Source organism: Phodopus roborovskii, unplaced genomic scaffold, assembly GCF_943737965.1.
Source record: "Phodopus roborovskii unplaced genomic scaffold, PHOROB, whole genome shotgun sequence".
Classification (NCBI taxonomy): Eukaryota; Metazoa; Chordata; class Mammalia; order Rodentia; family Cricetidae; genus Phodopus; species Phodopus roborovskii.
Window position 1 is genome coordinate 10,569,024 of NW_026125281.1, and position 27,712 is coordinate 10,596,735.

A 27,712-nucleotide genomic window follows, 5' to 3' on the forward strand; every position below is an offset into this window, starting at 1 on the left:
ATGCTTTTGTGAAACTGTTAGAAGCCTTAAAGAGTCCACAAAGCAGGCTATTTTAAAATCTGTATAAAGTTAAGAGCATTGTTACTCATATCTTCACTCAATGCTAAAAGTCAAGATGCTGAAGAATGTCTCAAAGAACCAGAGAGGAATGATAGAGTAATGTTCTCTGCCTGGTAAATGTAACTGTTTCTAACTACCACTTAGTGTAGTGCTAACAGGACTGTTACATCTTGGGGGAAAATGAGAAAAATAAGGAACACACAAACAAATAAAACAATACTGGATTCTCCAGAGGTGAAGAACACTCAATTCAAGACAGTATCTCAAAAATACACCATAATGCATACTACATATGTATACATACTACATAGTATACATAATGTATACTACAGATGAATCAAATACAAATTTAGATCAGTAGATTCAAACACATAATCACATAGGCATAATCACAGGATTTAGACCCTCTGGTATGCCCTTTACTATACTTCAAAGCAAAATTTTTCATCTCTATGTTATAGAAACAACTTTCACCTTAAAACTATCAATACATTAGATATAGAAGACTACCTATGTCCAGAAGATAATTTAGATAGTTCGACTAACCCATCCTTTTTTATTTTTGTGGAGAATATCTAGAAACAAAGCAACTGTAAGTGGGACCATTCTGTTCAGTTCAGTTGAATACCTAGTTCCACAGCAAGTTTCTTTAAAAAAGACTCTGAATCTGAAGTTTAAGCAAGATGTTCTTATTTATAGTATTGTATCCATGAACTATATTGATATATGAAAATTGGCCAGGTATATAGACAGGTAAAAAAAATTGTAGATTATGTAAATGTGCAGAATTTGAGGTATTCTGACTATACCTGTATTTTCTATAGACACGGGAAATGCTCTATGTGGGCTTATTTTTTTCGGTATTCAATACAGCATATATGTATGTAAGGCTATATATTGTATATATACATTCAAAATTTTGTGTATTATGTTGAAAATACTATATACTAAAGATAAAGCAGTTGTTGAAAAGATAACCAACCTGGAATGAATTTTCAAGAGAATGAAATATTCTATATACTGCAAAAAAAAAAATAGTGGATTTTGGCACAAGAGAATCTTCCAGGAATCTACAAGAAGACCCAAGTTTAGACTGCTAGCAATAACAGACACACAGCCTGGACTGGCCATTTCCTGTGCCCACATTGGTGCCTAGCTCAGTTCTCAACAGAAAGGCATTATCTAGCCACTGATAGAAACTGATGCAGACCCACAGCCAAATTTTAGACAGAGTTTGTGGAATCTTGCAAAAGATGAGGGAAAGAATTGTAGTAGCCAGAGGGGTCAAGGACATCACAAGAATACTCACAGAATCAACTAAACTGGGCTCATGGGGCTTATCTGTGACAAATAAACTCTGTGCTATTTCAGTTAAGAGGTAATCAGTCATGGGTCTCAATAAAACATTAAGTCAGTAAATATTGTCTTCTAATTCTATTGCAGGTTTCCAAATTCTACTAAACCATGTGGTTACTTTGGTGACACAGGAGCAGGCAAATCTAATCACTGTTCCAATTAGTGAACATAGGCACACAAATACACATGCATGCATGTATGCATACATACATACAGGCTTACAGACACATGCACATATGCATGCACACACACATACACATCCACATACATTCACATATGCATATGCACACACAAAATCTTGAGGGTGCACATGCACCCATGCGTGCTCGCGCGCACGCGCGCGCGCACACACACACACACACACATATGCTCCTTTTAAATTGCTATACTTCTTGGCACTATCACCACATAACCACATACTGTTTAGGCAGCTCCAACACAAGGGCAGGTGTGTACTCTTAACTCTAATCTCAGGATACAAGAATCACAATTCAAATGAGCCTCCCCACCTGACCCGAACTAGACCTCAACATTTCAATAAAAGAGAAACCATAGCCTCTAATGTGACAGCAGTCAATGGTATTGGGTGTCTGCCTACCAAGTTCCAGGCGCTGAGCTGAGTTCTTCAGACTTTCTTCTGTTCCTCAAAATATCTCACCACAAGCATTTATCAGCTGGATACACCAGTGCATCCGGGGACCATATAATGTGCTCAGGGTCAAGAAAATGATAAATGATGATTTTACCTGAGTTATCTATAGAGATCACCCTGTACCCCTCAGGCAGATAGCTATAAATAGGTGATAGGTAGGTACATACATACATATATATACACATACATACAAACACGGAAGAGTTATAGATTATATTTTGCACTTTTGTGTGAATTCATTTATCACACATTCTCTTAAAAGCAAGTGCTAAATTGGAAAGCATAAGCTAATTAAGTAGCTAAGAACGTTAATTAAAAGTTATTTGCTGTGCATAAAAGAAAATAAATTGTATGTGAACTATTTCTCTCCAGTTGTTAAAATAACAGACACCAACGTGCTATTTACTAGCTGGTTTTACTGATAATATTTTTTCCTGTAGAGGGATAAAATTTAAAAGAGTTTATGTGTTGCCTGTTTCAATGGACAGCATCTTAAACAGCACAAGAAAGCACTCGCTTCACTATCTGTTACCCTGAGAGCTAAGGTCTACTGAGAGATACAGCACAATATGCCAGAAATTCAGCGACTTGAGCAGGGCATCACTATGCATACGTTGCCCTCTCTGGTCAAGTGCAAAGACACACTATTTGAGCACCTACTATAAAGTCACTCGTCTCTGACAGAAGATGATACCTTCATGACTTCCACATGCAAAGGATATTCTAATTATTTAATACATGATAGAATATTCTAAAATGACAAATCTCCATGAAAGATCCATGATTTGCTATGGCCAGAAAAGCAGGCAGGTTAACTGCAGATCTTCAACCCTTCTTCTACTCCTCTAAATCCAGTCTTGAGGCAGCATCCTTAGCTCTGCACCAGAACACCTGCTCCAGCCACCTCTTTCCCTCCCTGCCCCATCTCCAGTGCATCCCTCCCTGCCCCATCTCCATCTCCAGTGCATCCCTCCCTGCCCCATCTCCAGTGCATCCCTCCCTGCCCCCATCTCCAGTGCATCCCTCCCTGCCCCATCTCCAATGCATCCCTCCCTGCCCCCATCTCCAGTGCAACCCTCCCTGCCCCATCTCCAATGCATCCCTCCCTGCCCCCATCTCCAGTGCATCCCTCCCTGCCCCATCTCCATCTCCAGTGCATCCCTCCCTGCCCCATCTCCAATGCATCCCTCCCTGCCCCATCTCCAATGCATCCCTCCCTGCCCCCATCTCCAGTGCATCCCTCCCTGCCCCATCTCCATCTCCAGTGCATCCCTCCCTGCCCCATCTCCATCTCCAGTGCATCCCTCCCTGCCCCATCTCCATCTCCAGTGCATCCCTCCCTGCCCCATCTCCATCTCCAGTGCATCCCTCCCTGCCCCATCTCCATCTCCAGTGCATCCCTCCCTGCCCCATCTCCATCTCCAGTGCATCCCTCCCTGCCCCCATCTCCAGTGCATCCCTCCCTGCCCCATCTCCAGTGTATCCCACAGATCTCACCCTCCAAGCTCCCACCCTCCACTCACTCACTGCTTACCCCGGCCCCCAGCTCACACTCCCTGGGGACCCATACTCCACTCTGCACAGGGAAGCAAGTGGGCTAATTGCAGGTCTTCACTCTCCCTCCACTCCTCCAAGCTCTGCAGGCTCACCCCCAGCTCTGTAGCAGACCTTCTGACCAGGCTTCTCCTCAATCCCTGGCTCCATTCCCACGGGGATTAACTAACTGGATCCTGGTGGGGCACTTTGATTTCTTCCCTTCTGTGAAACACTTTAGGTCTCATAACCCATCACCATTCTTATGTCTCATCTCCCAATACGTGTAACCATGTTTTCCAGTGGCCATACCCATCAGGACTCTAGAAGAATTTTATGCATGACAACACACAGCCACCATGCTCTCCCAAGAACCAGAGAATAAACAGAAACCAAGGGAAAAAACACCCACTCAACAAAGACAAGAGCAAATATCAGCACTTACAAATACAATCATTCCAAACCAGATGTCTGAACGCCAGTGTAAAAACAATCAACAGCAGCCAGGACAATATGTCTCCACTAGAGCAACCACAACAGACTCTGAATATTCCAACACAGCTGAAGCTCAAGAAAAAGACCTTAAAACAGCCAAATAATAATAATAATAATAATGATTAAAGCCTTGAAAAATCTATATGAAAACACAAACAATTGAATGAAATTAATAAATAAAAGTTTTCAAGTCCTGAAAGGGGCCTAGAATCAATAAACTGAATCAATAGAAAACCAAAATTGACAAAAATATGAAAACGAAAAATTTAGGAATTTGAACAGGAAACACAGAGCCAGACTTAACAAGAGATGGAACAAAGAATCTCAAGCTTTGAAGACATGATAGTCAAAAGAAAGTCAAATCTTAAAAGAAAATCCTTCCAGAAAATATTCAGAAAATCTGGGACATTGTGAAATGACTAAATCTAAGAATGATAGGAATAATGAAAGAAGAAACTCAGGCCAAAGAAAAAATACCTTCAAAAAAATCATATAAAAATTTTCCCTAAAGAGGTAGATGCCTATCAAGCTACAAGAAGTATACAGAACATCAAATGGACGGGATCAGAAAAGAAGTTCTCTTGCCACGTAATAATCAAAACACTAAACATACAGAACAAAGAAAGACTATTAAAAGCTTCAAGGGAAAAGAACCAAGTAACATAACAGCAGAAGTAATAGAATAACACCTGAGTACTCAACAGAAATTCTGAAAGACAGCAGGGTCTGGACAGGTGTGCTGCAGACTCTAAAAGACAACAGATACCAGCCCAGACCACTACTCCCAGAAAAAAAATTCCAATACCATAGATGGTGAATATAAGACAGCCCACAAAAAACCCAAATTTAAACAACGTCTATTTACAAATAAAGCTCTATGGAAGTTTGCTAGAGGGAAACCCAAGGAAATGTAGAGAATAAATAATCCAAGAAAGCAAAAAAGGGGATACATACAAACTCATGTAAACACACACACACACACACACACACACACATATGTTACACACACCACCAGCAACAACTAAACAAAATAACAATCGCTGATCATGGATATCTGTCAACATCAATGGTCCCAATTTTCCAATAAAAAGGCACAAACTGAAAAAATGAACATGAACAAAGGGAGCTATCCTTCTGCTTCATCCAAGAAACACACCTTAACATCAAGGATGAACACCACCTCAGGGGAAAGGATGGAAAAAGATGGTCCAGAAAATGGCCCTAAGAAGCATGCAATTATAGCCATTTTATTATTTGACAAAGCAAACTTCAAAACCAACCAGAAGAAGTAATAGAAGGACAGTAAATACCCATCTAAGGAATAAATTCTACCAGAATGACAGTGTAATTCTTAACATTTATATCCCAAACACAAGAGCACACACATTTATAAAAGAAATATTACTAAAGCCTAAATCATATATTGACCCTCACACATTGAGAGTGGGAAATTTCAATATTCTACTTTCCCAATTGAAAGTCATGTAGGCAAAAACTAATCAGAGAAATGCTGGAGCTATCAGACATATAAACTAAAATGATGGACCTTACCTAACAGATATTTATAAACATTTCAACTAAACATAAAAAAACAGACATTTTTCTGAACAAATTGCAGAAAATTCTCCCAAATTGAACACAAACTCAATCACAAAGCAAGTTTCAACAGATACAAGAAAATGAAACAATACTCTGCATCCTATTTTAATACCACCTCTGATTAAAACTGGATATTAACAATAAAAGAAACAACAGAAAATATTGTACTCCAATAAATTGGAGAATCTATATGAAACATACACTTTTCTTGATATAAAGCCAGCCTCATATACAATGAGAGTTCCAAGACAGTCAGAGCTACATAGAGTAACCTCATGCTTTCAAATTACCAAAACAGTTTAGATAGATAGATAGATGGATGGATAGATAGATGGATGGATGGATGGATGGATGATAGAATTTGAAAGGAAGAAATCAAACTATATTTGCAGATGATATGATAACATACACAAGTACCTTAAAAGTTGCATCAGGAAACTTATAATCTGATAAACACTTTCATTATTACCTTGATAAAAGATTAACTCATTAAAAATCAGCAGCCTTTCTATATACAAATGAAAATGAACTAAAAAATCAGAAAAACAACAGCCATGTTGATTAATTTAATTCAATTAAAGACACAGGCATAAATCCACACATCTATGAATACTTGATGTTTGATAAAGCGGTCAAAAATATACATCAGGAAAAGACAGCATCTTCAACAAAGTGTTGCTTCTTTCAAGTTGTTCTATTTACCAATAAAGACTCCAGAGTCAGATGTTGAGGTGAAAATCTACTAGATCAGAGAGGCCCAAACAAATGACCAACTAACTTTCCCTTTTGGATGGACACAGCAAGAGAGCATCCCTCCAGCCACCCCAAACCAAAAAGATCACAAAATTTCAAGTCCCCCCCCACTACTCCTTGCTGTGTAACTTTCTATCCATCTCTCTTTCTCCTCAGCACTCTCCATAGAGAGTTCCTGTCAATTAGCTGCTGGCTTTTCCCCCGACCCAAGACTGATTTGATTAACGTCATCTCCAGGTTTCACAACAGCAAATGGTGCTGGTTAAACTGTATGGCTGCATGTAGAAGAATGTTAATAGATCCACTTATCACCCTGGACAGAACTCAAGTCCAAGTGGATCAAAGACCTCACCATTAAACCAGTTACACTGAATGTAGTAGAAGAGAAAGTGTGGAATAGCCTTGAACTCCATCGGTACAGCACAAGATTTGCTGAACAGAACATTGCTAGTGCAGACACTAAGATCCTCAATTACTAAATGGGACCTAAAAAAACTGAGAAGCTTCTGTTGGGCAAGGGACACCATCATTTGGACAAAGTGGCAGCCTACAAGGTAGAAAAAGAGTTTTTTGTTTGTTTGGTTGTTTGTTTGTTTGTTTTAACAATTCCACACCTGATATAGGATTATTATGGACTATTATCCAAAATGTAAAGAACTCAAGAAACTAGATATCAAGAAAAAAGAAAACAACTTAGAAACTGGATTTAAAACTAAACAGAGAAATATCCATAAAGGAAAGGTAAATGATTGAGAAACACTTAAAGACATGTTCAACATCCTTAGCTATCAAAGAAATGTGAATCAAACTGCTTTGAGATTTCATAGAAGAAGGCAAAGAAGTCCAGCTCAAAGGCACAGAAAACATATTGAACAAAATCGTTGAAGAAAATCTATCAACATGATCCATCATATAAACAAACTGAAAAAGAAAAACCATATGATCATCTCCCTAGTTGCTGAAAAAGCCTTTGACAAAATTTAACACCCTTTCATGATAAAGGTCTTGGAGTGATCAGGGATAACAGGAACATACCTAAACATAATAAGAGCAATATACAGCAAACCAACAGCCAACATCAAACTGAATGGAGAGAAACTTTCCCAATCTGAAGAAGGACATGCCCATGAAAGTACAAGAAGAAAATCGAACACCAAATAGACTGGTCCAAAGAAAAAAGACCCCTTGCACATAATAATCAAAACACCTAGCATACAGAATAAAGAAAGGACATTAAGAGCAGCGAAGGAAAAAGGCCAGATAACATATAAAGACAGACCTATCAAAATTACACCTGGCTTCTTTATGGAAACCCTCAAGGCCATAAGGTCCTAGATAGAGGTTCTACAAGTACTAAGAATCCACAGATACAGCAAAGCCTACTATACCCAAAAACTCTCAATCATTATAGATGGAGAAAACAATATATTCAATGACAATGCCAGATTTTCACAATATGTATCTACAAATCCAGTCCTACAGAATGTTCTGGAAGGAAAACTCCAACCCAAGAAAGTAAACTATGCTCACAAAGACATAGGCAATAGATAATCCAACTTCACCAGAACCCAAAGGATAAAGCAGGGCAAATATGCTCACAATACCAACAACAACAACAACAAATCTAAAACAAACAAGCATTAATTATGAATGGTTTTTACTTTCCCTCAATATTAATGGTCTTAACTCACCTATAAAAAGACACAGGCTAACAGAATGGATATGAAGACAGAATAAAGCCTTCTGCTGCATACAAGAAATACATCTATGCTTCAAAGACAGACATTACCTCAGCATAAAGGATTGTGAAAGGATCTTCCAATCAAATGGAAGCAAGCAGGTGTAGCTATCCTAATATCTAACAAGTTAGACTTCAAACCAAAGTCAATCAAAAGAGATGAAGACAGTAATCACAGGAGAAAACCATCAGCACAAAGTCTCAATTCTGAACATCTATGCCCCAAATACAAAGGTACCCACATTCATAAAAGAAATTCTACTAAAACTCAAAGCTCAAATAAAACCTCACACACTCATAGTGGGAGACTTCAACAACCCACTCTCGCCACTAGACAGGACCAGCAGTCAGAAATTTAACAAGGAAACATAAAAACTAACAGAAGTTATGTCCCCAATTGGGTTTAACAGACATCTATAGAACATTCCATCCAAACACAAAAGAATATACCTTCTTCTCAACTCCACATGAAACCTTCTCTAAAATCAACCACATACTAGGCAACATAACAAACCTCAACAGATACAAAAATGTTGGAATAGTCCCCTGTATCTTATCAGACCACCATTCTTTAAAGTTGGAATTCAACAACATAAATTGCAGAAACCCTACAAACTCATGGGAACTGAACAATGTGCAATTGCACCATACCTGGGTCAAAGAAGGAATAAAGAAAGAAATTAAAGACTTCCTAGAATTCAGGGAGAATGAAGACACAATATACCTGAACTTATGGGACACTTTGAAAGCAGTATTACGAGGAAAGGTCATTGCACTAAGTGCCCACATGAAGAAAACGGAGGATAGTCACATTAGAGAATTAACAGCACAACTGAAAGCCATAGAACAAAAAGAAGCAAACTCCCCCTGGAGGAGTAGATGCCAGGAAATAATCAATTTGAGAGCTGAAATCAATAAAGTAGAAACCAGAAAAACAATACAAAAAAAAAATCAATGCAATAGAGTTGGTTTTTTGGAAAATCAACAAGATAGACAAACCTTTATCCAAACTAATGAAAAAGCAGAGAGAGAACATGCAAATTAACAAAATCAGGAACGAAAAGGGGGACATAACAATGGACACTGAGGAAATCAAGACAATTTTCAGGTCGTACTTTGAAAATCTGTATTCAACAAAATCTGAAAATTCAAAGAAAATGAACAAATTTCTGGATAACTATCACTTACCAAACTTAAATCAAGAACAGATAAGCAATTTAAATAGACCTTGCCTCTTGGGCTTGCTACAACAAAACAAAGCTGTCTTACACACAGCATCTTCTCTCTGATCTGCAGAGGCTAAAGAAAGGTGATTTAAATGGAGTGCAGTGATTACAAAATTGGAAAGGATGAGAGGGAACAGTGTATAAAAGAAAAAATTGGATTTGATCGTCACATGCTATATATATGTTTTGAACTATCACATTGAATTACATTAATATGTACAATTGCTGACATAATTTTAAGAGGCTTTTGTTGATTCATATTTTTATTGTTTAAATTAGCTATGGTATTTTCAGTCTCACTGTGCTGTTGATCCTCTTAACCTCTTCATTCCCCTCATCTTCCCTTGTCCTTCTACCCCAACAGTTCCTTTCCACTTTGATGTCACACGTCCCCTATTGTCCTTCCTCATTTCCTTAACACCCTCTCCTCTTTTCATAGTCCTCTTTCTAGTTTCATGAGCCATAAACACACACACACAGAAACACATCACACACGCACGCACACGCACACACCACACACACATACACACACACACACACACACGCACACACATGCACCACACACACACGCACACATACATACACACACACATGCACGCACACCACACACACACACGCACACACACCACACACCACACACACACACACACACACACACAAACTCATACCTTGGGAGCTAGTAACCACGGGCGAAAGAGACTACATAGCATATGCCCATAATACTTGAAAGCCACTACAGTGTTACTTGCATGTATATGTCGGTTGCTGCTCTACTTGTAGCAGCAAGGATATGGAGTCACCCTATATCGTGCAAACTTCCAACTAAAAGATGCCACCAGTGTTAATAGGGCAACCTTATTTGACATCAAAGTGAATAATACATCCATATGTAATAGAACAGAATTTCAAAAATTTTGATTCCTTCAGTAATTTGCATCATGTTGTGTAACTATACTGCAGTTCTGTGTAATATTTCTATGCATAGCTGGAGGATCAGTAAGATTTGTTTTGCAGGGAAGTGTAAAACTTCTCAATTCCTAAATTTGAAGATTTGTTGATATTTTGTAGGATCTAGCAAAGGCCTAATAAAGACATTGTTTTTATCCAGTCAATCTGTACATTTTGATCACTTTACCTCCTGGTTAGCCAATTCTCTAATTTGCTTTCTTTGTTCCATCATGAAGCCCAAGGCCTTTTGAATTAAGACGCAATATGTGAGACAACGTTATGGTTTAGAACCTCAATGTACCCCCAAAGCACATGTATTGAAGGCTTCCTCCCAGGTGGCGATACTGTGAAGTGGCCTACATTTTAGGTTTATGAGCCGAGATAAAGGAAGTTCATCTTTGGAGACATGGATATGCTGTCTCCTCTTTCTTTCTTTGTTTCACAGTCTCTGTGGGTGGAGTTAATTTCCTCCTATACCTTGCAGAGTGACGTACCTTCCACCACAGGCCTGAGAGAAAATGGCCCGAGTGACCAAGGCTTTACATCATGAGTCAACATCAACCTTCCTCCTTTAAGATTTTCTCAGTTATCTTTTCACAGCGCCGGAAACTAAACCACACATAGACAGGCAACTACTTCCTTAAGGTTTCCTTGGAAGTAATTATAGATGCATGTGCAGTTGTGATAAATAATATAAAGAGCTTTCCTATTTCCATGTTCCCCAATGGGAATATTATGTAAAATACAGAATAACATGAAGTACAGCATATTGACACTTGCAGAGCTCAAATGCATAGATCATTGCCACCAGGAAGAATCCCCCTTGTTAACTTAGAGCCCTGCTCTCTGTGCTCATTCCGGTATATAACTCTTGACACCTGAAAATCGAAAGTCATTTCCTGTTTTTATGACTTTGCCACACATAATATATAAACCTTTAGCTTTTTCATTCAGATAATTATTTGGGGGAATTTCCATGTATTGTTGTGTATAACAATAATCCAAATTTTATTGAATAGTACTATATTATAAATTACACTATTTATCCATTTACATATTAATGAGCATGTTACAATGTTTCCTAATTTTGTCTATTTGAAGTGTTTTTAACTTCTACGTCATCTCTCCAGACCCTAACAAATCAAATGTTTGAAGAAACGAAACTGCTAAACTCTTCTCCAAAATGGTTGGGTGGTTTTGCATTCTGATATTGGGCTGAAAGTTGTAGTCGTTGCACACCGTCATCTTTAACACCCTCATTCTGTGAGCAGTGTGCTCACGGCAGTTCCCTAGCGACATGTCACCTGTTTACATTGTTTTACAGAAAGTGCTTACTCAATTGCTGTATCTTATATTTTCTCTTTATATTTATGTTTAAATTATGCATACACATGTGTGTGGGGTGTGAGTTAGGAGCTATCTGAACTCTAGAAAACTCTTCAAACTTATCTACCTAGGACAGAGGGATGGCTATGACTGATGGTATGGAGGCTAGGCAGTGATTGTCCAAACACAAACCCTCATTTGTGGGTGAGGTACGTTATGAATAGAGGCAAACACAAGCCTTGATATCCATGCAAGATGTGCTGCAATTGGTTCTAACTCCCTTCTCTGGCTATACGAGCGGGCTGTGCAAACTTAGTGAGTAGATCGGAAGACATCTCCTGCACCGACTCCCCTTGCGTTGCATGAAAGTTCTCTTGCAAATGCTCTTCCCTTCCCTGCTTTTAACAGCATTGGGTGAGCTGGTAACACAAAGCACAGCAGCAGAGAGAGCCGAGGCATCTGGGTATCAGAGGCACCGACCGTGGAATGACTGGTAGGCTCTGCTACAGAAGCATCAAGGCTGCCAGTGTCTTTATTCACAGGTAAAGAAGAGGCAAAGACTGCTGCTGCTAGCAGCCTGTCTACAAAAGAAACCCTTTCTGCTTCTAAGAGAACACTGGTCTTTGGCGCACTGAGGACGGAGGGAAATGATCTGCATCGACATTCTCACCCCAAGGATCTGGGAGGGTACCACATCTGAAGAAGGAAAGCTTGTTCTGTGCCTCTGTAGTTTTCTACCTCTACTCCCTTGTCTTCTGGTGGTCTGTTAAGCATAACATTCTACTTTCTTGTGGTTTAATTATTGTATGAAACCTTCTATATGTATGTAGTGTCAGTTATGGTATTAAGTTTTTAGATAGAGAGGCAAGGCCAAGTACAGTGCTCCACTCCATTACATGGGTATGGGCTTCGTTTCCTTTATTAAAATGCTTTCCCATGCAATATATTTTGATCATATTCCTTCACCTCCTCCCACCATCCTCTTCCCAGATTTTCCCCACTTTTCTACATTTTGTTTTGATATTCTTTTTGCTGTTGTTGTTGTTGCATGTTTTGTTTTGTTCTGTTTTTGAGAGAGAGAGAGAGGGAGAGAGAGAGAGAGAGAGAGAGAGAGAGAGAGAGCAGGAACTGGGATTGTATAGATCTTTTCAAGTAATTGTCTCTCATATAAACTCAGCACTAGGGAAACTCTGGATCCTTAGCATCTCACGTGCCCTTTGGTTCCCTAGCTTTCCCTACTGAAAACTCACATTGCTAACTCTGAGTCTTGCTTCTTGGACTGAGCCCCATTACCCACTGGACCGAGCACTGGCCAGGCTCTAGTGTATCCTTGAAGCAGGAGTCTGGCTCACTGTTTGACTGCTAAAGAGAAGGAGGCTGAGCATTTTGAGGTGGGGGGCCAGTATAACAACAAGGAGGAAAGCAGAAATAGAAAGGGTAGAAAACTAAGGCTGAAGATAGAATGTTATGATGAACTATGAAATGGTAGGGCCTCCTGGTCACTGGAAGAGTTCCAGACAACTGTAAAATCACTAAGACCAATGGGTTCACACACCTCAGGCCGAGTGGACATAAATCCAGCCACTGCCTAAAGCCAGTCTTTGAACAGATTTTCCTTTCCTACCCCTGATGTCAGTCTACATAGTGCACAAGATCCTTGCCAACTAGTTGCAGAATTATTATTTGAAGAAAATGATGTGTGCCAGGCTTCTTTACTGGAAGGTTACCTCTCATTTATAATTAGTAAATACTTTGCTGCAAAATGCCTAGTGAATATGCAACATTTCACCATTCATTAAACTTTCACTTAACAGTTTCAGCAATTTTTACTTTTTCTTGCCTGGATTATTGAGCAGTGATTCTCTCCATCCATTCTCACTTCAATTGTGACTTATTGGCATCCTACTGGTTAACCTTTCCTATCTTCCATGAATTAAGCACATTAAGTCTTAGTGGAATAAAATGTTCTATTTTACCCAGTATGATAAACTGTTCATTTATTTCTATATTTTGATCTTTATTTGACTCTGTATTTGGAGCCTCCTCGAACCGGTTTCCCCGACTTCATGGCAACCCCACAACTCATTTTGTGCTGCTTTCTGGTGTAAGATGCCCCAAGACCATTCATCTTCTACAAAGCTGAGATCAACCATTCCTCCAATGATATCTGGTTATTCTTCATTTATTAGTTTTTGTTTATTTTTATTTCATTTGCATTGGTGTTTTGCCTGCATTTATGTCTGTGTGCAGGTATCAGATATTCTAGACCTGAAGCTACAGGCTGTTGTGAGCTGCCATGCGGGTGCTTAGAATTGAACCCAGGACTTCTGGAAGAGCAATCATTGCTCTTAGCCACTGAGCTATTTCTCTAGCCCATCTAGTTCTTCCAGTAGAAAAGGATTTTCAGACATCACAATTCTGGTACCAAGTCTGTTCAATGCTACTCCCGTGTTGTTATTCCCAGAGTCTCCCAGTAACCAGTATATAAGGATATGTGTATAAGGATATGAATGTGGTACAGACACCTTACCATAAGTAAAATCTTCAAATCTATTTTCGAAAGTCATGAGATTACATGGTACCTGCAAAGCCATCTTGACATTCAAGCTTTTCTCTACTTTTAATATGTGATTTACTTCTTCATCATGGAGAAAAAATGACTTGCATGATTTTCAATAAATGCAACCCTTTCCTCAATGCCTGTAGTACCTCATACAGAAAAAAATATGGTCTTGCCAAGCAATTGCTCCACTCAGCCCATGAATTTTGTTCACACAGTCCCAAGGCCACCTGCTCCATTGTGCTCATTGCATGATTCTGCCTGATAGCTGTTAATTTAAGTATTAAGGAAATAAAGAGGCCCAGATCACTTTAAAGCCCCATATTTCCATTGAGCATAGCCTCTAGAAGAGACTTTCAAACACTGACACATTACTTACTTCTTTAAATATGTTGATGACATTTTTGGTGTGCATATCTTTCATTTTTTAAAGTTATACAATAAGTCGTTTATAGTTTAGTTTGTGTAAGTTTTCCATTTTATCTTATTTTGTTGAGGATGGGAGTGCTCAGGCTTGAGTACAGACCTTATGTATAAAAGGCTAAATTTTCTCAGCATTATTTCATTCATTTTGGAATCATTTCATTCCCTTATAAACTAACTGAAAATGAGACACAACAAGGTATAAATGAAAAATAAGTGGACTAATAACCTAAAGCATGTCAAATACATTTTAAAGATTATTTTAAGGTCAATCAATAGAAATGTACTTTGACATAGAAAAACTTTATTTAAATCAACATCTTATCTGAACTGTGGTTCTCTAACTGTTCCAGGATTATAAAGATTAATATAAATTTATACAAAAAAAAAAACCTTTTATCACTTCAAGAACTGGGAAGCAGGAACCTCTGATAAGAGTTGCTCCAAAAACCTATTGACTTATCATTAACTTGGAGACTTTTTAAGTAGCAAGCTGGTATTTTTATGACTTCTCCCCTAGAAACATTTTGCTAAAATTACGCTTTTTATATTAGTCTTTCAGAATAATGTGGTGCTCACTTCTTGAGTTTAGCCAAGAGTGACTTACTTGTATCCTTCTATACCCTATAAAGGCAAATACCAACCACAGCCATCACTGTGTGTACATATCTCCACATCCAGGACAGCTCCCTAAGAGCAGAATGTACCTTTCAGACTATAAATGACATTAACAAAGGAAAGTCATGCATCTGGGGAGGATGGAAGCAGATTGGAGTTTGGGTTCCCATACGGTAGGTGCCAAACGTGGTCAAGCGGCACGGCAGCATAATGCACAAAGATGGGTGCCGGGATGCCCCAGATCTGTTAGTGAGTCCACCTTATCCTGTGTGCAGCAAATCAGTTCACATAAATTGAGGCCATGCAGCCAGTAGGACATTGAACTGTAAGCATGATGAGAAAGTGACCCCATGCTATTTGGAGAGAGTTAGACCACATTCGAAGAAATACAGTGAGTTTGGCAGGGATAAAACTAAAAAGCACACAGCTCTTTGTATGAAAAATGAGGGATTCTTATGCTCCATATCACATAACTTCTCAGGAACTAAGCTGAGTGGTTTCTACTAGAGACAAAGGGGCCACTTCAATTTCCTGAGCAGGTAAATGCCAGGCAGTTCAGGCCAGAATTTCTAAGTGCTGGATTTTTGTTTTCAAAGATATTAACGTGCTGTCCTTGGGTTTTGGTACAACTCTTGTTTGTATACCACACATTTTCATACATTATATCCCACTTTGGTGGGAGAATAACCATTTTACACCTTGCCAGCCAAATAAGAACTCAGATGAATATTCTACAGTGAGCAGAGTCATAATTCTACGGTATCACAGCTCTGTGAAACATTCCCTATGAATCTAATGTCCAGGCCAGGCACTGCTTGCTTGCCTTTAATAAGCCAAAGGGAAACTGAAATTATTACATACTACATAAATTTCAGGGTTTGTGGAAGCAAGTCATTTTCATCTTACATGTGTTCATAATCTTTTAAAATGCCATCACTTGGAACTCTTATGCAATGATTTTTAAAGCATGGTTTATACTGCTTTAATGTGGCTTCAGTTATATTTAAAGGCAGTTTAAATGTATGTTTGTAGATCACTTGAAATCAAGTTGGTTACAGTTATTTTGGGAGTGGTGAACACAGCACTTTATAAGCATCACATATGATAAATTATTCTTGATAAGAAATAAACTACAGAAATTGACTAAATAAATTTTAAGTTTTAATTTTTTTCCACACAAGGCATAGTGAGGCATGCCTTTAATCCCAGCATTTGGGAAGCAGAGGAAAATGGATCTCTCTGAGGCCAACCTGATCTACATATGTGGTACTAGCCAAAGGAATTGAATTAAAAAAAAAAAAATCTAGAAAATCCAGTCATTCTCAATCCTAAGGGAGTGGTTATCTTTCTTAGTTGATAATTTCAAAAATAACTTCAATAAGTTCCCTTTAAAGTGTTTCACTAGTTAAAATCAAGTTTTCTCCAAACATTCCTCACATAAAAGTCACAGTGGGGTATACTTCCAGATACTGCGTGTTTTGACAGCTGAAGAATTCTGTCACCGAGCCTTGGGCCTCCAGACAACAGTGTAGGTGGTAAGCATGGGAGGTGCCTACTTTAACTGGTGGTTTGTCCACGGGAATTTTACACTTAAATGTGGTCCCATTGAGTGTCTCCACTGAGCTTCCAAGTCATGTCTGAGAATCACCGAGTCACAGGAACTCTAGGTCACCAACACCCAACTCACAGGTGGTCTTCCTGCACTCTGGTGTTTTGTTTGTTTGGGTTGGTTCTTTCGGGGTTTGCTGTATTCGTGCCAGGTGTTGCTCTGGAGCCCAGACTGCCTGCGAATTCAGTGTGGAGCTCAGACTGACCTGGCCGCCATGGGGAGCATCTTGCTGCAGACGCACAGGAGCCAGTATGACAGGGGTGGCCCACCACACCTGACTTCTACAGACTCTATCTCGAGGAGAAATAGATTGCAAACTGGCAAGATCTGTGTGTGTGTGATGTTGGCCGATCCTACTCTCAGAACCAAGCTCTATCGCTGTCGTTGCCTGAGCAAGAACTTACTATGCTTTTTTTCCCTCCTCCATTATGGAAAGTGCACATCCATCCTTAAAAATGAACTACTCATCACTTCAATCCAGGCTAATGGGGATTATGTAATGTGCATTCAGTAAAATCAAGGCATAGAATTTTGTGGAGTTTGGGTGGAAAGAGAAAGCTTTCATGCAACCATTTTCTCTGTTACTTAAAACTCTTCAGTGGGGAATTAGCTGAGGAGCATTAAAGGGGAGGAGACAACTCGTAAATATCAATCCGAGCCTATTTCCTAATTATATAGAAAGTTAATTCCATTATTGGAAAGGACAACAGGATTTTTAAGATGAGTGAGAAGAGTTGCTAATAAAAGAAATTTCACTTATTTTTCCATGGCAAATTGTGCTTTTTATTCCAGGATGACCACCAACAAATACAGTCTAAATGTACTCCTGTGATTTTATATATATATATATATATATATATATATATATATATAATTGGATATGCTGCTTCTACTTTTCTGTATTTTACTGATATGAAGTCATGTGTAATTTATGATCATTACACTAAGGGTGGAGAACTGATTCTGGTGGCTCTCATGACTATAGGGTACCCATTTATACCCATTCAGCAGAATTAAAATTTCCTTTGCCAACATTTTGAAACCGAGAGAGAGAGTGTGCCCCATAATTTGTAGCTCCTTTAACAGAGTTTTTGTACAAACAATACTCAGACTTTTCTAGACATGATCACATTAGGCAGGACCACTTCAGGATTTCTTAAAGCTTGGTTGTTTACAATCTATCCTCCCCAGGGGGTGAAAAATCTGTTACACACACACACACACACACACACACACACACACACACACACACACACAAACCCCTTGAGTCCTTTCAAGCAGACATTAAGACATCCCACCCCTGTCTGCAGATTTCTACCTCCCTGGTTTCCAAGAATCTACTCCATTCCCAGATACCAATACCCCTTCTTCCTGTACTCCCCAGCTCAGCTCTTCAATCTAAGGGGTCTGCAGGTAGGGGTGTGTGTGTGTGTGTGTGTGTGTGTGTGTGTGTGTGTGTGTGTGTGTGTGTGTGTTGGGGGGGAGGGAAGGGGGTTCCTCCTCTGACTCTCCTCTAGGATGGTGAATGATAGAGTGAAGAAGCTGAGGCATTCCTCCCTGGTGAACCTTGCCACCTGAACACCTGACCCCACCTCCCAACTTCCAGGACCCAGCCAGCACCCCAGCAACCTGCAGACCCCTAAGGAGTACTCTGTTTTCTGCCCTGAGTCACATTTTTCCTCTTGCTCCCGCTCTTTTTCCTCCCCTGTGTTTCTGTCATCTGAAGGCGAACGAAAACAACTCAAAATAGTCATCTCCTCAGAAAACCGGCATGCTTTCCTAAAACCCTTCTCTGCTCCTTTCCTTCTCTATGGAAAGGGCTTCTGTTTCAGCCGCAGATCAACATTAGGCTCCCATTGGACCCCTCTGGTTTAACATATTCTTTCCTCCACCTTTTCAGGTTCTATACATGAAAGGTAGTGTGAATTCCAGGTGTGTGTGTGTGTGTGTGTGTGTGTGTGTGTGTGTGTGTGTGTGTGTATGTGTGTAAGGTAGTCTGAAGATGTACATCTGAATTGCCTGTCTCATTCTGGGTGAGCCCTACTGTATGTCTGATGCAGGACAGTCGAATGGCTCCAACTGCTAGTCTGAGGTTGGACCCTCCAGAGCTTACCTGTCTGCATCCAGGTAACTAGCCGAGTGCCTGCCGGGCCGCGGTCCAGAACAGCTAGCTGGACAGGGCTTGCTCTCCCGCGCATTTGCTTGGCACCCTACCCTAACTTAGGGGGGATTCTGATTTAATTTCTGCACCCCAACCCCCCAAAGACAGCAGGATCGTTCCCCATCAGGGTTCCTTACCTCAAACAGAGGACCGATCTTGTTTTTCTCCAGGTAAGCCTGGATTCGGGTTTGTTGACGAGACGCCATGGAGAAAAAGATGGGTCGGAGGAAGAGAAGACAGCGCGCCTTGGTTGGGGACAGCCCTCTTTTGCTCCCAAATGGACCCGGGACAGGTGCACTGGAGCCTGGGCTCCCCGGCACAGCCGCACAGCCGTGAGCAGCAAGCGGGTTAGCTGTGAGCAGCGCAGGGAGCAGGGAACCCAGGCGAGGCTCTGCCAACTCAGGCAACTCCGAGGCGAGGGGAGAACTCCATCGGATCCTGCAGCTAGCTCGCGCCCACCCGCTCCGCTTTACGCAGCTCCACCGCCGTGGGGAAATCGCGGGCAGAGGCTCGTCTGTCCTCTGGGCGGCAGCAGCTGGAGCCGGTGGCCAGAGGCGAGTGTCTGTAGAGCGCCGCCGGGAGCCGAGCCGGGGGACAGCGCGGGACGCAGGGGCGACAGCGCGCGGAGCCGCCCAAAGCGCTCCACCGTGTGTGCCTTGCTCCAGGCTGCCAGGAGCCAGACCCAGGCTGCTCCCCCAGGCGGTGCTCACTCCCTAGCGACAGCGCCGCCCACAAAGCCAATGGTAAAGGTGCTTCTTTCAAAGTGCACATAAATCTGGTGCTTGTTGGCTACTCCTTGGCAGCTACAACCGCAGTTCCAAAGAGGGTGGTCCTCACCAAGCAGGGTGATTCTCTCCTGGGCACGTGCTCTGCCTTCCCTAGCCGGGGATGAGAGAAAGCCAGAAATGAAAATTAGTGGGTGGGATTTGCCGCGAAAACAAAGTTGCTTCTCTTTTTAAAATAATAATGATGAAAATAAAAAAAAAAGAAAAAAGAAAAAGAAAAGGATATCTGGCCTGGCCTTGAGCAACTCAACTGGCCTTACAGCCTGAGAACTCATTGAAAATTCCCGAAGCTACACACAAAGGCTGGAAGCAACCCGTTGGGCATTTGGTAGGAAGATGAAACAAGAGCGAGCCAGCAGCTCTCTGCTTCCAAGTTTGCTTTTCTGCCCACGCCTTCAATTCTGTCTGTTATGCCTCTAGCCAGGGCTCAGAAGCTCTGGGTGAGCTTCTTCCTAGCCCTGCTTCCCCTGGATACCTCCTGAGCGCCTCACTTTTACCTAATGCCTTCTTATTATGCAGGGATTTTCAAATTGAAGATCGACAGATGTCTCTGTAGAGGTTTTTTTTTTTTTTTTTTTTTTTTTTTTTTTTTTGTAATTTTTTTTTTTTTTTAAGTACGGTATAAAACTCTGAAGCCTTGAAGACATTTCCCTGGTTCCAAATCATTGTGTATTGCCAAACCAAACATTTACACAAAGCTGCTCTTTGTCTCCACAGTAATAGACAATGGTTTCCTTAAAGCTGACAGGCTACATTATAGATTTCTTTTCTCTTCCCACTGTGTTCCAGATTTCTGTGACTCTCGTGCCTTTGCCGCTGTCCAGGCCTCTCTCTGTTTTAAAACGTCCTGGCAATGTGCAATAGTTAAGATGACAATGGGTCATTTCAAGAAGTACTGTAGTAATTGCTTTTAATAATTCACATATAAGGACTCTACCAGAGGGGCTAGGATATTAGTTGCCACTGATAACCGGAAGCAGACATGATTTGGGGTGGAAAGATGTCCAAACTGTTACTTTCGCGATCAGCTTGGGATGGCCTGCTAGGTGGTGTGGGCAGCATTAAACGGCGGTGTGGTGTCAAGAGCTGTCACACATCTTCTGTTATAGTTCAAAAACTATGCTCACCTATGTACTTTTTAGTATGCTCAGGAGATATTGAATATACAAAGTGAATTCCAATATTTCTTTGAAATATGTTAGGGCCCAAGTACCATCCTACATTGTATTTCAATATCAGGACAGGGTCTTCCCTAGTACATCTTCTTCCTCTAAGAGATATGAGGAATGCCTTTCTTTAAATAAAATACCTGATATAAAGAATTAGTCTTCACCAAGCCCAGGAGTACTACGTCAGGAGTCTTGACCAGAAAAGGCAACAGGGGAAGAACCATACCAACACTGTAACAAGTATGTTACCTCCAAGTATCCCAAACTTACATAACTGAGACATTTTCAAAGCCTCTCTGATTCTATGACAAAGGCTATCCTCCACCCCAAAGCAAGGTTTTCTCCATTTCTCATGACATTTGACATCATTGCTACCGGAAGTATTTCTTCGGCTGTTTCTCCATAGTAGACAGTATACGAAGATGAAAACTTCAAAGACAAAAGGTCCTTTGCCCATCCTATGTTCTTCAGTCCTGTTGAAATAATTGACTTCCACACAGATGGTGGTATGCTAATACGGGGGGAAAGAGATACACTGTGCGGATGGTTGTGTCTGATGTCCTCGATGAATGCTTCAAAAAGAAGATGGTGACCATACACACTGCTGGAAGAGTAGATGTTTGGTTTCCTAGTTGAGACTGGAGGAGTGGAATTGGGAGGAAATTTCAAGCTTCAACATTAAAAACTGTCCTGTAATAGTACTGGAGTTCTGTAAGAGTACTCCAGCTAGTGCTGGAGAAGCATGGGGGTGAACACAGATGAGAATATCATGAAGTAAAAAACAAACAAACCAAAGTCATCATCACCATCACTTAGCTCTCTAAACTCTCAAACGTCTTGCTCAGGAGTGACATTTCTTGTGGATGATGGGAAGGGACTATTTGGGTTCTCCATTCCATAATAATTTATGACAGCTAGGATTAGGACTAGGGTTTGAGATAAAGAGATGAGATTTTAGCAAGACATGCATAAGAACCAATCTGCTGAACATGCTGGTTAACTGCATGTGACAGGTAGGGGAAGGACATAAATAAGGACACGGATTTCTGGAATAAAGCTGGGAGATGGCAGTTTCTTCCTCAAGCCACCTACTGTAAAATTGGTTGCTCTATGTTTTCATTCAGACCCTCTGGTGCTCAAGCAGAACCTATTTTCAGCCTTATACACTATAATGTAGAAATTAGTCAATTATTGAGCTTATCAATATTAGCATGCCCTGTGGAGAGGGCTCCATCTAAGGATGTGCCACTCCATAATGATAATGAATGCGTTAAATTTTAATAGACTGGTCCAGTCCATCAGTGCACTTTTAGGCTAAACCTGGTCTCTGACTCATGGTACTTTTAGTTTGTTTTGTCTTATTTACTTCATTGCTTAGATTTCTGTCCTCTAAAACTGCAAACAATTAAAATTGTGAATTGTGTTTTAATAACTCTCTCTTACTTAAAAAGTACAATATATTTCCAAATAATAAGTTCTTCATAACCTTATCTTTATAAGTCTGTGACTCTGCTACTTAACAATTTTGGTCACTAATTCCCTTTGGGGTTGACTAGGTGGTTGGAGAGATGTCTCAACTGTTAAGAGGTCTTGCAGCTCTTCCACAAACAAGAGTCTGGTTCCCACCATCACTCCAGGCTGTTCACAAACATCTGTACCCTAGCCCCAGAGTGATCTGATGCTTCTAGCAGACATACATTAACATAGTTAAAAATAATAAAAATAAATAGTTGTAAAAGTTTGATTGATATTTAATCCTGGTCTTGGATTGAATTAACAAGCCTTTTCTATCCACATTAATTTGCTATCTTTAGGATCCTTTCTCCATTTTTGGCTTGTGCACAGCACAATAGGCCATTTTTAGTGAGGTTAGACTGGCCCCACTGTGCTGTAGGAGTGCCTGTCAGCATAATTTACAAGTATACAGAATCCAATTTAGAGAGTGTGCTAAAGCCCTTGTCTAACTCCATTTGTAAGACACCTTGCACAGCTCCTTAAACAAATGATTTCCAATGAAAGACAGGGAACAGGGCGAAGTCCAATTGACCCAACTCAGAGGACCAAGCAAAGTGAGCTCTTGAAATTGACTTATTTCAGCGGCCAGACAACAGAGCTGTTCTCTGCAGGTTTCTTGAACTGAGACTCTTGAGCCTTGAAGCATAGTCCACCCTTCACTTGATTTTTACCTTCTTACTTTGCACAGGGACAAGTGCCTTTCCCAAACAACATAGCATCGGGGAGAAATCTGCCCATTCAAGGGGAGTGAACATAGTGTCTTCTTCATTTCTGCCTGACCTGTTACACATGACATCTACCAAGGACTGAACACAGTCACAGCACTTCCTTCCTTCATTTCTTCCTTCCTTCCTTTCTTCCTGCCTTCTTTCCTTCCTTCCTTCCTTCCTTTCTTCCTCCCTTCCTTTGTTCCTTTCTTTCTCCTTTTTTATTTAAAATTGAAACAAGTTAGTTTTACATATCAATCCCAGTTCCCTCACCCTCCGATCCTCCCCTATCACCCCCACCAAACCCCATCCCATCCTCTTTCTGCTCCCCAGGAAGGGTGGAGGGTGGGGCCTTCCATGGGAAGTCTTCAAAGTCTGCCATAACATTTGGAGCAGGGCCCAGGCCCTCCCTCCCTGTGTTAGGCTGAGAGAGTATCCCTCTATGTGGAATGGGCTCCCAAAGTCCACTCGTATACTAGGGATAAATACTGATCCACTACTACAGGCCCCATAGACTGCCCAGTCCTCCTAACACCCACATTCAGGGGGTCTGGGTCAGTCCTATGCTGGTTTCCCAGCTGTCAGACTGGGGTGCATGAGCTCCCCCTTGTTCAGATCAGCTGTCTTTGTGGGTTTCTCCAGCCTGGTCTTGACCCCTTTGCTCCTCACCCCTCCCTCTCTGTAACTGGATTCCAGGAGCTCAGCTAATGTTTAGCTGAGTCAGAGCACTTTCTCCACTGAACTGATGCATTGAATCCTGGTGGAGATAGATAGTGTCAAGAAGTCTCCACTGAATCGATGCATTGAATCCTGGTGGAGATAGTGTCAAGAAGTAGGTGTTTTCATTTTCCTCATCTTTTCCAGATGAAGAAATGAAGCAAATAAATAGCATATTCCAGGTAAGAACTAGCAAGTAAAACATCATGTGAGTTTGAACCTCTATGGTACTTGAAACACACAAACACTGGCTACCAACATCCCAAGTACTTAATTTCCCTTTGCTTTGAATTTGTTCCCACCAAGAGTCATTTTGATAATGGATTTCAACTCTCAGTGTGCAGCTATGTGTTACAAGCAGTCTTCCAGACAGCCTGGCTCTACTGCCTCATAAGCACCAAATAACACTCAGAGTGATGTCTCCCATCAGATATGGGACAAGATCTAGCTTGGATGGCAGTGACCAGGATAATTGCTAGATCATTCTAAATGAACACATTGTCTTTTATGATTTTCAAAGAGAGCTAATCAATCGCATTCAAACTAACTGCTCTTAACAACTGTAACTCAGACTCTATGACATTCATAGTGGCAATGATTTCATGGTCTGATGATCTCTGCTTTCCACTCTTTCCCAGTGGAATTCCATCTTGATCACCTTTGCACTTAAATATTAGGTTTTAATATTTAACTTTTAATATGTGGGGTTTTTATAAGCAATTTCCATCCCAAGTTCCTTAATTTATGACAATAACTTTACAACAGGCAAATTTACTAAGTCATGATCCATTTGAAGAATATATACAGATATCAAACTATATATACATTTCTTATTTTAAAGTAAATTCTTTTAATCCTTGTGGGTTTTTGCTTATATTTTTGCAGTGACATTATCTTGAGGTTTCATTCTAGTGTGAGTGTTTGGTAGGAGATGGAAAGTGAAGGGAAATGTTACGTGATGAATATGTTGAAAGGAAGAAAAAAAGCAAGAAAGTCTGAGCAATCAAAAGATTATACACCAAGGCCTCAGGTGATGCAAATTCCCTTTGGCACACACCCTAGGGAACCAGGCTCTCTGCCTAGGACACCGTGTACTTTTGCTCTAGTCTATCAAGGAATAAGCAACATGAGACCTATTTCTCAAATACACATCTCCATAAATGCCAGCTCATTTCTAGCTGTAATAAAGTGAATCCCAACAACACTAGCACAAAAGGTTAAAGGAACATATTGGGTGAATTAATGAACCTCCATTGGCCAGCGGGATTGTATACTTTAAATATAAAATGATACAATGACTTTGCACTCTGCCAAGAAAAACAAAAATGTGAATTCTGTAGTAGCCAAAATAATCAGGAAATTCTCTCCATCTGAAACAGACACTGCCCCAAATCCCAACACTCACCCTCAGATAGTTTGGGTCCTAGGAGATTTTGAGGAACCTAAGAATAACCTAGTTTCCAAAAACCATGAGCTAATCATAGCAATGTAATACCATCTACAAAAGTAAATGAAGCAAACCCTGAGGAGCAGCCACTTATGCAGTTTGGAAAAACCGAAAATCAAACAATCTGATGCATGAATGGGTAGGAAGAAGGGGAATAAATGAATTAGAAAAATAATGAATGGAAAAATGCTGCTGGAGAGACGGCTCAGTGATTAAGAGCACGTGTTGCTCTTGCAGAGGCTACAGCTCAATTCCTAGCACCCACATAGTGGTTCATAATCGTCCATAACTCCTGTTTCAGGGTATCCGGTGCCCTCTACTGACCTCTGAGGGCACCAACCACACATGTGATGACATACGTACATTCAGGCAAAACACTCTCACATAAAAGAAAATGAATAAATGAAAAACCCTCTTTAATAAAAATGCTGGTATTTCATAAGGTAAGGACTGAGGCAGAGGCAATGATGAAGCTGAGTCATTTGTGTTAAAAGCATAATGTAACCATGCACAATAAAGTCCGGTTGGTGTACTTTAATGAAGCATTCTTACTTAAAGGCAGTGCTGTGGTTTGAATATGGCTCACCCCGTTTGGAATTTGGTTACCTTTATAGCATGGATGCGTGTGTGGCCTCGTGGGAAGAGTTTGAGTATGGTGGTGGGACCCTCATGAATTCAGTAAAGCCTTTCTCCTGTTGCGGAGTCCTTGGTCCAGCAGGTACTGCAGAGCAGTGACAGTTGTCGAGATTTCCTTTCACATCCCTTGTGTTTCACACACACACACACACACACACACACACACACACACTTACCTTGTAGAACCATGATCCAAAGAATCTGTCTTACAAGTTTCTCCCTTTTGGATATTGCTCCAGCAGCAGAAATTGCACACACAGTGAATTCTAACAAATACCATTGATTTTGTTTTCTGTCCCTCTCCACTTCAGTCCCCCCCCCTTCCTCCTTCCCTCCCTCCCTATTGCAGTTAAATAAGGATCAGGATAAACAAATGGGCCAAATAGATGTTTATTCAGGGAGAAATAACTTACAACCTAGACAGATGAACACCAGGAAATTTCACCCGATGCTTTCCTGTCCGAGTCACTCCAGCAAGAGAGCTTTTCCTGCTTTCTCCGACCTCCTTCCACAGGTCACTCCGCCCATGGCTCCACCCCCAATGGGCGTGGTCAGTACCACAGAAGGACTATCTCACTACACCTCCCCTCAGAAGTCTGGGTGTTATATGCGTCTTATACATGTATGAGATTAGTGGAGTAAGAATACACATCGAGGCTGCATAGCAACCTTGGATGCCAGTGCTCACCTTGGTTGGATCTTGTCCAAGACCAGGACTCTTACTGGCCAGTGCCTAAGCACGGCTAACTGCTGCAAGCTGCTAAGGAGTCTTCCTTGCTCTGACTCCAAGTTTTAGTGTAGGAATGCTGGGATTTTGGATGTACTACTACATACAGCTTTATGTATGTCTGATGATCTGAGCCCAAGTTCTCAGACTTGTGAAATAAACATTTTATACACCAAACCATCTCGCCAGTCCCTCTGCCCTTTGATTAGTCTGTAGCCTGGGCCTAAAACATCTATGCTCAGGACAGTGAATGCCATTTGACTGGAAACAGTGATTAATGTTTTTTTCTTGTACATGCAGTTTCAAAGATAGTCTCTAAGATTTTTTTTTTTCTATAAATGGTAACTCTTGACAGTGCATGTTCCTGGACATACCTCCTATTCAAAATTTTTTTTCCAGTGAATCCAAGATTTCCTTTATCATGTGATATGTGTTTGTTACTTTCAACATACACTGAATCATTACATATATTTTACCAAAATATTATCTAGGCAAAAATACTCCTCTCATTTTTATTTCATAGTCTTTTAAAACTTGCCTTAGTGTGTGTGTGTGTGTGTGTGTGTGTGTGTGTGTGTGTGTGTGACAGAACATAGAGAGGTCAGAGAACAAGTTGTGAGAATCAGTTTTCTTCATCTCCCATGCGGGTCCTGGAGATTAAATTCAAGTCATTACACTTGGTGGTGAGCACCTTTATCTGCTGAGCCATTTGGCCAGCACATAAAATTTATTTTTAATAAAGAAAAGACTGTAAGGATATTTTAGAATTTTGACAAGGAACAAAGTAGTAAACCTTCCACATTTCATTGCATTATTTTCAAAAGTATCAATTAGGCAAAAACAAAGTCAGGTAGCAACAGAATCATACCCCTCATGAGTTGTTTGGGATGACTGTTGTACTGGGGGCAGAGTCTAAAGCCTTCCCTGGATTCTAATACTAGACACACTCCAG

The 27,712-nt window shown here is 40.6% G+C and overlaps 1 protein-coding gene across 1 annotated transcript in view; it reads right to left on the minus strand.

Moving 5' to 3' along the window:
* CUNH8orf34 (chromosome unknown C8orf34 homolog) overlaps positions 1-19,322 on the minus strand; it is a 315,486-nt gene extending 296,164 nt beyond the window's left edge. The window contains exon 1 of the mRNA XM_051197032.1: positions 19,195-19,322. Within this exon, the coding sequence (XP_051052989.1) occupies positions 19,195-19,263 (69 nt within the window). The 5' untranslated portion in view covers positions 19,264-19,322. The remainder of the gene's footprint in view (positions 1-19,194) is intronic.
* Positions 19,323-27,712: the final 8,390 nt, after the last annotated feature.